This window comes from Muntiacus reevesi, chromosome 1 (genome assembly GCF_963930625.1).
Source record: "Muntiacus reevesi chromosome 1, mMunRee1.1, whole genome shotgun sequence".
Lineage (NCBI taxonomy): Eukaryota > Metazoa > Chordata > Mammalia > Artiodactyla > Cervidae > Muntiacus > Muntiacus reevesi.
The window spans coordinates 197,421,891-197,435,060 of record NC_089249.1 but is presented as its reverse complement, the minus strand read 5'-3'; the positions used below and the strand labels follow the sequence as shown (position 1 = coordinate 197,435,060).

Below are 13,170 nucleotides of genomic sequence, written 5' to 3'. Positions count from 1 at the left end.
GGGAGAGGGGAGGGTGGAGGCGAGGCCTACACCGAGCCGAGCTAGAAACTTTCAAGCTACCTGGTCGCATCCACCTTTTCCGATCTCCTAGCCAGCGTGTTTGAACTGTGGTGTTGGAGAAGACTCTTGAGAGTCCCTTGGACTGCAAAGGAGATCAAACCAGTCAGTCCTAAAGGAAATCAGTCCTGAATATTCATTGGAAGGACTGATGCTGAAGCTGAAGCTCCAGTACTTTGGCCACCTGATGCGAAGAACTGACTCATTGGAAAAGACCCTGATGCTGGGAAAGACTGAAGGCATGAGGAGAAGGGGACGACAGAAGATGAGATGGTTGGACGGCATCAATAAGTCGATGGACATGAGTTTGGGCAAGCTCCGAGAGTTGGTGATAGACAGGGAAGCCTGGCGTGCTGCAGTCCATGGGGACTCGCAAAGAGTCGGACACGACTGAGCGACTGAACTGACCTGAGCCAGCGTGTTCAAGGCTCCTTCGAATCGCGGGGAGGGCTGTGGACACGCATGATGGCCCCTAGAAAGAGAAAACCATGGCTGCAAGCGCAGCTTTGGGAGCGAGTGGGCAGCCCAGTCCAAACAGGTTTAGGAACTTGGGTGACATGCGCATGCTCAGACTCTGGGCGCGTCAGGATTGGTGGATTCGGGTTTCCCGGGAGACGCTAAGTGCTTGCAGAAACTGTAGACTGCCTATGGGCGGCCGTGTGCTCATGCCCAACCACTGGGGGGTTGTTGAGGTCGGCTTCGGGCTTCCTGGGGAGCAAAGTGCGCATGCCCAGACTGTGAAAAGACTCCCCGCGGCAGTTGAGTCTCCGTCTTGGCGGCAACGGTCAGAGCGACATGCTGGTGTTAATGCTGGTGGCGGCGACCACCTTTTGGCTCTGCCCGCTGGTCAAAGCTCAGCCACTGTGCCGGTGGGGCTGCCCTTCCGGGCCTGGGGTACTGCCAGGGGTCGGGTAGGGGGCAGACTCATTCCTGGGCGCAAACTAGGAAAGATGCTCTGCTCCCCAACCTCATTGAGGATTCCCAGTTTACTTGATACCCACTCTTCTCTCCCACCTCATGCCTTCCAGCCCATCACCAAGTCCTCCCATTGCCACTTAAAGACTTTAGCCTGATTCCGATGCCTTCAAGCCACCTCCGCCACCACGACCCTGGGCTGTGCCTGGCAGCCCATAGAGGTTGTTTGTAAACGAATCTGACCTCGTAATTCCCCTTTCCTGTGGCACCCAGCATAAAAACCAGTTTCCTTGCCCAGCCTTCGTTTCCTCGCATGGTCTGGCCCAGGGTTCCTCAACAGCGCTGCTGACATCTAAGGCCAGATCACTCTCGGGTGGGACCGTCCTGTACATTGTAGGATGTTGAGCAGTGTCCCTGTCCTCCATCCACTCAATGCCAAAAGTACCTTGTTCCCCAGACTTGACAGTCAAATGTGTTTAGGCATCACCAAGGGTCCCCTGGGGATGTGACAGTCACTGATGTCTCCCCTACCCACCCCTGAATCACTGTTCCCAGCCACCGATCCCTTGAGGAGCAGGGGAGACTCCGTGCCTGCTTCTCCCTCTGCCTGGGACGCTTTGCTTCCAGATTTTCTCCGTGATTTCTTCATTCAGATACCGACTTAAATAGTACACTCCTTTATTTAAAGACCCCCTCTCCCCTATAGTTGCTGCTTCCTATAAATCACTAACTTCTGTTACACTTATTTTTTCTTGTTTGTTGCTGTCACTAAGATATTAACTCCATGGGGTATTGACTGTTTCTCTTATTCACTCCTTGCCCAAAATGTTTTCAATTTCAGTAAATGTTAGATTAGTAAATATCATACGTGAGGTGCCACGGCACTGGATAGATGCTAAAGCCCAGTTCCAACCCTCAGGGAACTCCTGCCAGTAATAAGGTGTACATTCAGAGGGCCCTGTTTGCCATGAAGTAGAGAATGTGTATTTCTGGTACATGCTCCCTTTTGATCATTGCAACAAATTTCATAGCAGAGTGATTTCTTAACCTTACTTTATAGAAGTGAAAACATACACAGTGAAATTAAAGACACACTTGCTTTTAATAGGGCAGTAGGAAGTAGGACTTTCAGGTAAGACTTGCTAGCCAGATGTGTCTCAAAGTCTGCAAAGATTAGGTCCATCCAATCCTCCCATTTCCCCACACTGGTTCTCAAAGTGCAGTCTTGAGACAGTAATATCAGCGTTACCTGGGGATTTGTTAGAACTGCAGATCCCTGAATCTGCTGAGACTCAGCAGTGGAACCCAGCAATCTACAGTTGATCAGGACCTCCATGTGCTTCTAACTCACATGCAAGACTGAGAACCTGCTCTAGATGGCAGAATCTTTTTTCTTTTTAATTTATTTAATTTTTGGCTGTGCTGGATCTTCGTCATTGCACGTGGGTTTTCTCTAGTTACTGAGAGTGGGGGCTCTTCTTCATTGATGTGTACAGACTCCAGGGCGTGGGCTCAGTAGCTGTGGTGCATGGGCTTAGTTGCTCAGAATGTGGAATCTTCCCAGCCCAATGATCAAACCCACATCCTCTGCATTGGCAGGTAGACTTCTAACCATTGGACCACCAGGGAAGTCCCAAGAACCTGCTGTAAACTGGACCAACATTCTCCCAATCACCAACAACCTCCCGTCCCCCTAGCCAAAAACCACCCCCTCAAAACCCAGGAGTAAGTATTCCTAATCTGGAGTCAGTCTGCAAATGACCCTTGATGAACTCTGAGGAATTATGTCTCCATTCTTGCCTATACATAAGTCTCCTTCCAGGCGAGGAAGGCTCACTGTTTCATCAGATTCTCCAAGGGCTCCCATAATCCTACAAGCTGCAAGAACTGGTACTGCATCATTAACCCAGAGGAAAACTGGTAGGAGTCACGCTGAATACTGAATAAATACTAACGGGTATTTTCTTGTCTCACCTCTAGTATTCGTACGTTGAGGACAGGAAAGGTGTTTCCCGTCAAAGAGAAAATACAAGGGGTATGTGTCTGGCAACCCACTCCAGTATTCTTCCCTGGAGAATTCCATGGACAGAGGAGCTTGGCAGGCTACATTCCATGGGTTGCAAACAGTCAGACATGACTAAGCAACTAACACCTTATGTGGCTCCATGGGCTTCCCAGGTGGCTAAGTGGGTAAAGAATCCGCCTGCATGGCAGGTGACTCGGGTTCGATCCCTGGGTGGGGAAGCTCCCCTGGAAGAGAGCATGGCAACCCACTCCTGTATTCTTGCCTGGAGAATCCCCATGGACAGAGGAGCCTGGTGGGCCGCAGTCCATGTAGTTGCAGAGTCTAGACATTACTGAAGCAACTGACCAAGCACACACATGGCTCCATAGTTAACATTCATTCTTCACTTTTATTGCTGGATCAGAACTAGTATTTCCTAGTATTTCTTGGGTGTCAGTGTTGTGGCCAGCATAGAATATTACTTTATCTAATCCTTACCATTGCCTTTTGAAGTAGGCAGTAACCTCTCCTGTGTCACTAAAAAGCTATTAATAATTGAGATGAAGTAAACAGAACACAGTAAACTGAGCGACTTTCACTTTCTTTCACTTTCAGACAGAACAAGGGCTTCCTAAGTGGTGCTAGTGGTAAAAAACCTACCTGCAAATGCAGGAGATATAAGAGACATTGTTCAATCTCTAGCTCAGAAAGATCCCCTGGAGGAGGGTATGACAACCTACTCCAGTATTCTTGCCTGGACAATCCCATGGACAGAGGAGGTACAGTCCATAGGGTGGCAAACAGTTGGACATGGCTGAAGTGTCTTAGAACAACAGTACAAGACAGAACAAAGCCAGAAGCTGGAGTTGGGTTTAAAACTCAGATCATCTGAGTTTTTATTCAGTGTTCTATCTGATTGGAGGGTTAGTTTTATTATTATTATTTTTTAATCTATTTGACTACACTAGGTCTTACTTGCAGCATATGGAATCTTTTTTAGTTGAGGCATTAGGGACTGAATCCCAGCCCCCCTGTATTGGGAACACAGTCTTAGCCATAGACCACCTGACAGGAGGTTTTAAATGCAGACTAGCATAGTAGGCAAATTACTTTGTTTACATGACATAAACCAAGCAGGAAACTTCCTTTCACCCACAAGTGCCTAAAATGCATGAAGAAAAAAATACTTTGTCAGCTCAAATGTGTTTCCCATTGACATCATGTTATCTCAGAAGTGATGTCAGCACTTGCTAAATAACCAAGTGATTATTTTTTAGCAGATTTCTAACTTTTTTGGTCCTCTAGCTTCTCAAATGAGTAATCTGTAAACAAATAGCATATACGAAGCGAAGTGATATGGATTATTGTCCTGTGAAACTTTTTAAAGTTCTAATTTTTTTAAAAAAAGATTTCATTGTGGTTGTTGTGGGCCATTTTTAAAGTCTTTATTGAATTTGTTGTAATATTGCTTCTATTGTATGTCCTGGGTATTTGGCCAAGAGGCATGTGGGAGCTTAGCTTCCCAACCTGGGACTCAACCTGCATCCCCTGCTTGGGAAGGCAGTCTTAACCACTGGACCTCCTTGGAAGTCCCTAAAGTTTTTGTTTTTGACATAATTATAGATTCACAGCAAGGTACAAAACAATGCCGAGACATCCCAGGTCCCTTTCACCCAGCTTCTCCCATTGGTGACCTAACAAAATCAGATGATAACATCAAATCAGGAAAATGACATAGATGCCATCTACCTGCCCAACTCAGATTCTACCTTTACAAGTTCCATGTTGCCCACTAGGGAACTGTTTTCATCAGGTGTTTATTAGGATTGATAGGATTAAAATTTTGTGACTCTCTTTCTAGGACCGCCTGTATTTTTCATCTGGGAAAACTCACTTGATTAAGCATCCTTGTAAGAAAAACCTAGCCCTGTATCTAGGGTAAGATATCGTTCCCTTCTTTTTATCAAACCATTACATTCACCCTTGTTCTTTGATTACACAAACATTAGGAAAAAAGACAGCTCAGTCCTCTGTTGCTAGATGCTAGCCTATAGGGAGTCCACAGTTGGGGTCCAACTGGAGAGAAAGAGGTGAAAAGATAACTAAAATAATTACAGTACAGCTTGTCACAGAGGCTTGATATAAGGCAGTTATGAGGAGTGCCATTCACAGTAGAACCAGAAACTTTAAAATACATAGGAATTAGCTCAGTAACTCCTCTCTGTTTAAAACCATAAAATTCTTCCAGAGGGGCAAGAGAAAGAGATATGGATAAGGAAACAATTTACCATGTTCATGGATGGCCTTTGGCCCCTTAAAAGTTACCTGCATAAGCGAACATACTGTCTCTTTTTTTCTGTCACATTCCTGATATGAAAGCCTTTGCTTTAGTGGGATGAAAGTGAAATAAAGGACAAACCTGAAGTTCACCCACAGCAAAACAAGCTGGGACTTAATGTTCATTTTATATAATTCTGTTTTTAATGCAGTCACACTTTTGAACTAATGTTATTTCAAATAGTCAAACAGCCATGCTATAGAGGTTTACTCATGCAAAAATAAATAGATGAGCAATAGCTAAATAGACAATGATAGATAATGATAGGTAGACAGATAGATAAATAAATCTCTGGTTCCTTGTTAAGAAAGGAATTTTATTTGAATGGAACATTTTTTTAAATGCCTGACATTGTCTTTTTTTCTTTGCTTGGGTGAATTTTTCCTAATTGAAACCTTTTACTGTTTATTTCAGAAGACAAATTTTTCTCACAAAGGACAAGTTTGAGAGTAGTCTCATTCCGTTTTCCATCCCTACGTCAATGCAGGTAGTTATGTTGAACAATCTGAGAGGTGCTTGAAATATAATTCTTAGGGTTAGATATAGGGGCATCCCTGGTGACACAATGGTAAAGAATCTGCCTGCTAATGCAAGAGACACAGGTTCAATCCCTGGGTGGAAAACATCCCCTGAAGGAGAAAATGGAACCCCACTCCAGTATTCTTGCCTGGGACATCCCATGGACAAGAGGAGCCTGGCGGATTTCAGTCCATGGAGTTGCAAAGAGTCCAACACAACTGAAGTGACAGCAGGCACGCAGGGTTAGATCTAGTTGGGAAACACCATGTGCATACTACTCTGTTTTTGTTAGTTTGGGGGTTTAAAGGCATTGAGAGTAATTTCTGATCTGGAAGGAGTGTTGATTCTATTCTGCCCTTACTACCAAAACAGATAATTCTTTTTCCCTTGAAAAAGAATCAGATGTCTTGAAAGAGCTCTTTATAATTGGTTTTGTGATACATGACATGCACTGATTTTAGGGCCTCCCCAAATTACTGTCAACCAAAACAGAAAAACCTGTACCCTCTCAGTAACTATCCTCAGAAATCTGATGGTTGGCACTTATACTCCAGAAGGTTCTACCATCTGTTAAAATATTAATACCAGTTTTTTTGATAGCTAAGTGAAAGTCGCTCAGTTGTGTCCAACTCTTTGTGACCCCGTGGACTATACAGTCCACGGAATTCTGCAGGCCAGAATACTGGAGTGGGTTGCTGTTCCCTTCTCCAGGGGATCTTCCCAGCCCAGGGATTGAACCCATGTCTCTACCAGCTGAGCCACCAGGGAAGCCCAAGATTACTGGAGTGGGTAGTCTATCCCTTCTCCAGCGGATCTTCCCGACCCAGAAATCAAACCAGGCAGAACCATCTGCATTGCAGGCAGATTCTTTAGGAGCTGAGTTACATGGGAAGTCCCAGTTTTTCTGATAAGTGACACATTGATCCGTTATGTTCACCATTCATTATTGATGCATTAGGCTTTATCCTCAGAAAAGTTCTTTTAAAAAATATTTATTTATATACCATAATTTCTGTATCCATTCATCTGTCAATGGACATCTAGGATGCTTCCATGTCCTAGCTATTGTAAAAAGTGTTGCAACAAACATTGGGGTGCATGTGTCTCTTTCAGTTATGCTTTTCTCAGGGTATATGCCCACTAGTGGGATTGTTGGGTCATATGGTAGTTCTATTCCTAGTTTTTAAAGGAACTGCCATTGTGGTACATATATACAATGGAATATTACTCAGCTATAAAAAAAAAAGAACACATTCAAGTCAGTCCTAATGAGGTGGACAAACCTAGACCCCCATTATACAAAGTGAAGTAAGTCAGAAAGAGAAAGACAAATATTGTATATTAACACATGCTTATGGAATTTAGAAAGATAGTACTGATGAACCTACTTACAAGGCAGCAATGGAGATACAGACATAGAAAAATATTTATTGGGTTGTGTCAAGTCTTACTTGCAGCAGGTGGGATCTTTCATTGAAGCACATGGGCTTCTCTCTAGTTGCAGCAAACAAGTTCTCTAATTGTGGCCCACAGGCTTAGTTGCCCCATGGCATGTGGGATCTTAGCTTCCCCAACGAGGGATCAAACCTGGGTCCCCTGCACTGGAAGGCAGATTCTTAGCCATTGGACCAGCAGGGAAGTCCCCTCAGAGAAGGTTTTGATATGGCAGGAGATGGAGTGAATTTAGGTATTTGCGGGGACACCCAACACTAATGTCAACCTCCCAGTTCTGCTTTTAGCTGATCCTCAGGACGCATAGTTACCAGTATCTAGGACCCCACACAACTCTCGCTGACCTAAACATTCTTGGGATGCCTGTCTAGAAGTACTGCTTTCTGAATTTGATGTTTGAAAAGCTGCACATACTGATATCATGGTATATATCGTATCCTTAGGTTGGCACACCAGAAGTGACGTCAGCACATTTTGCTGGTTCGGTATTACTGTTAGTAGTGAATCAAAAAGTCTATGTTTATGATTATGAAGCTAACTTCTGGACTGCATCTACAGGTATGCGTATTTTATAATTTTTTAAATATTTATTTAGCTGCATTGGGTCTCAGTGGCCAAACTTGGGATATTTGTTGCGGTGCACAGGCTTCTCTGTAGTTATGGCGCACAGGCTTAGTTACTCTGCAGCAAGTGGAATCTAGTCCCCCAATCCGGGATCAAACCCACGTCCTCTGCATTGGAAGGCAGATTCTCAACCATGGACCACCAGGGTAGTCCCTATATTTTGTATTTTTTAAAAATCTCGTTTGCCTTTGGCCGACATCAAAGTTTTGGAAGTTACAGACAATGCTGCTACTTGTACATCAGTCCCTGGACATTACACTGTCTTTTTTTTTTTTTTTTTTGGCCATGCTGCACAGCTTGAGGGATCTTAGTTCCCAGAACAGGGATTGAACTGAGCCCCAGGCAGTGAAAGTGGCCAGTGCTAACCACTGGACTGCCAGGGAATTCCCTACGTGACCCTCTGTAATTCAGTGAGAGTTGGTCTAAGCCCCGATCCCACAGGTTGGGGACTGAGTGTTTCCTTTGGGGATTGGGGTGACAAGCCACAAAAATCTGCTCTCACTGAATGGAACAGTGAGAGGATTCAGCAGGAACTGTGTTGGCGAGAAAGTCAGGGAGGACCAGAGAGGGCAGAGGATGGGTCCGAGATGCCTGAGTGGGGTGCATATACAGTCCCACAAATGTCACCCTCAGGACAGGAAACGGTGGAGAAGGCTAAGCTTTAAGGACAGAGAAAGCGAGAACCCTGGTGGAGGAGGCAAGGAGATGGGGTCCAGTGAAGAAAAGGGAGATAGTATTTTCTAGAGAAGAGGAAGGACAGATGGGGATGGCCCGTCCCTTCCAGAGAACGAGGACAGGTGCCCTCATTGGTGAGAAACGGGTCAGTATGAGGTTTCTCAGCCCCAGCCCTGCTGACACCAGGGATGCATCATTCTCTGGATGGGGGTGGGGGGCATTCTGGGTGCTATGGGGTGTGGAGCAGCAACTATGCCCCCACCCACTGGATGCCAGGACCCCCCCCCAACTGAGTCCTGACAACAAGCACGTCCCCAGACATCACCCAGTGTCTCCTGGGGGTTGAAATTCCCTTAGTGGAGAACCACTGGGTTGGTATACCACCATCTTGCAATCTGTTATCCTTCTGCTCCACTTGTATTCCTGGTGGTGAAAGATTGTGGTCCCCACTCCCTCCAACAAGATGGAGCCCCACAGTCCATCACCACAGCGCCTGCGGCGGGGAGCTTGCTAAGCTTTGGATGGAGAGTCGATCACAGGACCCCCCTCCCCATGGAGGGAAAGAGAAACACAGGAAAAGAGCCGCGCCTTGCCCTGGTCTCTGGCTTACGTGTCTCATCACTGTGTTCCAGGCTGTCACTCCAGGAAGTGACTGATTGATGACGGGTAGTGATTGACAGCTGGGAGGTCTCGAGCCCCGTGGCTGAGGTGCCATGTAAACACGGTGTGAATGGCCCAAAGAGCATGTATAACCCAAGTGAAGCCAGGCGGCCTGGGGGCCAGGCTTAGGCTCATCTCATCAAAGGGTCACATTCAACACAAACACTCATCTGCCTCCAAGACATCAGCTGACCCGCTCTTTTTTTAAAGAACTTTTATTTATTTGGCTGCACCAGGCCTTAGTTGCAGCGTGTGGGATCGAACCTGGGCCCCCTGGATTGGGAGTGCAGAGTCTTAGCCACCGGACCACCAGGGAAGTCCTTAGGCCCATTTTTTTTCATCCATTTTTCTGTCAACAAACACTCAAGCTGTGTCCATGTGTTAGTTACTGTGAATAATGCTGGTTTGAACATGTATATACTGCTTTTAATTTGGGAGAAGGTATGTACCTGGAAGTGGACTTGCTGGCTCACATTTTCCCGTTTTTGAGGCCCCTCCACAGTGGCCACACCATTTTGCATTCCCACCACCAGTGCACAAGGGAATCTGTGCACTTCGCATTTGTCACTGACACTTGTCTTCCAATTCTGTCATGGTAGCCGTCCTAATGGGGGAGTGAAGTGGGGGTCTCACTGTGGTTTTGCTTTGCATTTCCCTAAGGACTGGTGATGCTGAGCATCTTTTCATGTTCTTTTGGCCACATGTGTGTTTCCTTTGGAGCTGAGGCTTCTCCTTCAGAAACAAAGAATGCCTTGCTCAGAGAAAGGTGCCCTTCCTGCTATTTTGGGGACAGTTTACCCCTCACCCCCAGATGACACTTGGCAATGTCAGGAGACATTTTTAGTTGTCTATACTGGAGGAAAGAGACTTCCCTAGTGGTCTAGTGGTTAAGACTTCGATTTCCAATGGAGGGGATGGGGATTTGATCCCTGGTTGGGAAGCTAAGATCCCACATGCTGCATGGCCAAAAAACATAAAACAGAAGACTATTGTAACAAATTCAATCAAGACTTTAAAAAATGATCCACATTTTTAAAAAAAAGATCTTAAAAAAAAAGACTAGAGGAGAGTGACACTGGTCAAATAAGTCACTATATAAGTGATTTAGTAAGCTAAGTAAGTCAGTAGAAGCAGGAAGCTGAAGCTCCAATACTTTGGTCATCTGATGTGAAGAGCTGACTCATTGGGAAAGACCCTGATGCTGGGAAAAATTGAAGGCAAAAGGAGAAAGGGGCAGCAGAGGATGAGATGGTTAGACAGCATCACTGACTCAATGGACATGACTTTGAGCAAACTCCAGGAAATCGTGGAAGACAAAGGAGCCTGATGTGCTGCAGTCCATGGAGTCACAAAGAGTTGGACATAACTTAGCAACTGAACAACAACAACAGAAGCAGGGTGCTGCAAAACGTCCGGCAATGTCCAAGAGCCCCCTAACCGAGAAGTCTGGCCACAGATGTCAGTGGGGAGGGTGGGAAGCCCTGCTCTAACCTTCTCTCTCGGAACCTTCAGGGAACTCAGAGACCATCTCAGTTCCCTTTTACTTTCAGGCATAGAACACCCTGTTTCACATGTATCTGGTGACAACTGTTGTTACAGTGGAAATTCATTCTGCATGGTGAGTACCATGTGTCATTATCCCATTTTCTACTCTACTGTGAGCAGAGATAATTACGAATGGAAATAAGGACAGTGTAAGCCTTGCGGGCTGGGAGCGTGATGGACTCAGGCTGTGTTATCTCACTGGGTTTAGAAGAGGACCTGAGCTATGGGAGGGGCTCATCTGGCTGACACCCTGAATATATCCATCTGTCTTTTTTTTTTTAATGTGTTATTTTGAGATAATTATAGGTGTACAGGAAGTTGAAGAAATTTATACAGAGTCCCATGTATCCCTCAGCTAGTTTCCCCGAGTGGTTAATCTTACATAACTACAGGGATACAAATAGGAAATTGATATGGGAACAATTGTGTCAAGTCAGAGAACTGCTGCTGCCATCAAAATACTGAACTGGGGACTTCCCTGGTGGTCCAGTGGTCAAGACTGTCTGCTTCCACTGCAGGGGGCAAAGGTCAATCCCTGGTTGGGAAATTAAAGTGCCGAAAACTGCATGGCACAGCCGAAAAGTAAAAATAGTAACAGTAATAATAAAATAAAATATTGAACTGCTCCATGGCCGCAAAGCTCTCCATACCTCCCTACCCTGCCCTAGCCCCTGGCAAGTGCTAATGTTCTCCATCTCTCTAATTGTATCATTTCAAGAATGTTCTATAAATGGGGTCATACAATATGAAACCTTTGGAGACTAGCTTTTCTCAGCAAAATTCTCAGGAGACTCATCCAATTTGCTGCATATATGTCACTAGTCTGTTCCTTTCTATTGCCTAGTAATTTTCCATGGCATGGATGTACCAGAATTGGGTTGTTTCTACTTTTCGGCTTTTATAAATAAAATCACTAGAAGCGTTCATGTAGCTTTTTGGTGTGGACACCAAGTTTTCATTTCTCTGGGAGAAATGCACAGGAATATGATCACTGGCATCTGTCTCCCCACTCCCTTTTAATTTTTTTAAAAAATCTTTTTACTCCCTTTTAATTTTTTTAAAAAATCTTTTTATTTTTCTTGCTTGCAGGATCTTAGTTCCCCAACCAGGAAGCAAACCCCACCCCCTGCAGGGGAAGAGCGGTATCTTAACTGCTGGACTGCCCAGGAAGTCCTTTTTTATTTTCCCCTAATTTTTTCTCTCCACCCACCCCCTTTTTAAATTGGGATGCAATTGACATACCACACTGTGTAAATTTAAGGTATAAAATGTGTTGGTTTGCTACATTTACATATTGCAGTATGATTACCACCATATCATGTCATGAAATTATCATTTCTTTTTTATGGTGGGAATAACCAAGATCTGGTTTCTTAGCAACTTTGGTTTCTAATCTAGTATTGTTGTCTGTGATCACTATACTGTGCATTAGACCTCCAGAACTTATCTACCTATTTAAAGAACATCTCCCCAGCTGCCACCCCATTCCACCTTCTATCTCCTTTTAAAGAAACTGTTTTATGTGTGTGTTCTTCCAGGATATAAGTAACTCGGTTTTTGCTTATTTGCATGGAGATGAGATATCTCAGGCCAACATCTATTTCTCAAACTCCCGAGGATACAGATTTCAGAAGTACACCCTGGAAAGACGTGTACGTTCAATGTGGTAAGAAAATGAATAAACAGGGGCTTCCCTGGTGGTTCAGTGGTAAAGAATCCACCTAGCAGTGCTCGCTTAGGCGGCACATATACTGAAACTGGAACGATACAGAGAAGATTAGCATGGCCCCTGCGCAAGGATGACACGCAAATTTGTGAACTGTTCCATATTTTTAACTCATCAATGCAGCCACGGGCTCCTCCAACTCCTACGCCATCAAGAAGAAGGATGAGCTGGAGCGTGTGGCCAAGTCTAACCGCTGATCACCGGCTGCAGCTGCAATAAACCTGTTTGCCCTGTGGGGCAGCCCCTTCTAAACCAACAAACAAAAAGAATCCACCTGGCAATTCAGAAGACGTGGGTTCCTTTCAGTCCAAGGGACTCTCAGGAGTCTTCACCAGCACCACAGTTTGAAAGCATCAATTCTTCGGTGCTCAGCCATCTTTACTGTCCAACTCTCACATCTATACATGACCACTGGAAAAACCATAGCTTTGACTATATGGACCTTTGTCAGCAAAGTGATGTCTCTGCCGTTTAGTATGCTGTCTAGGTTTGTCATAGCTTTCCTTCCAAGGAGCAAGCATCTTTTAATTTCATGGTGTCTTTTCTTATCAGGGCACTAATCCCACCCTGACCTCATCTAGATTTAATCACTACCAAAGACCCTACCTCTAAATACTATGATTTTGGAGGTTCTATGAATGTTTGTGCGCCACC

The 13,170-nt window shown here is 45.0% G+C and overlaps 1 protein-coding gene and 1 non-coding gene across 2 annotated transcripts in view; both read left to right on the top strand.

The window, feature by feature from the left end:
* Positions 1-44: 44 nt before the first annotated feature.
* CATSPERD (cation channel sperm associated auxiliary subunit delta) overlaps positions 45-13,170 on the top strand; it is a 42,612-nt gene continuing 29,486 nt past the window's right edge. The window contains exons 1-7 of the mRNA XM_065919122.1: positions 45-926; positions 2,953-3,007; positions 4,839-4,915; positions 5,730-5,802; positions 7,730-7,844; positions 10,796-10,863; positions 12,329-12,442. Of these exons, the coding sequence (XP_065775194.1) occupies positions 853-926; positions 2,953-3,007; positions 4,839-4,915; positions 5,730-5,802; positions 7,730-7,844; positions 10,796-10,863; positions 12,329-12,442 (576 nt within the window). The 5' untranslated portion in view covers positions 45-852. The remainder of the gene's footprint in view (positions 927-2,952; positions 3,008-4,838; positions 4,916-5,729; positions 5,803-7,729; positions 7,845-10,795; positions 10,864-12,328; positions 12,443-13,170) is intronic.
* On the top strand, positions 12,518-12,624 carry LOC136156668 (U6 spliceosomal RNA). The gene has a single exon (XR_010661157.1). It is a non-coding gene; the product is annotated as a U6 spliceosomal RNA (small nuclear RNA).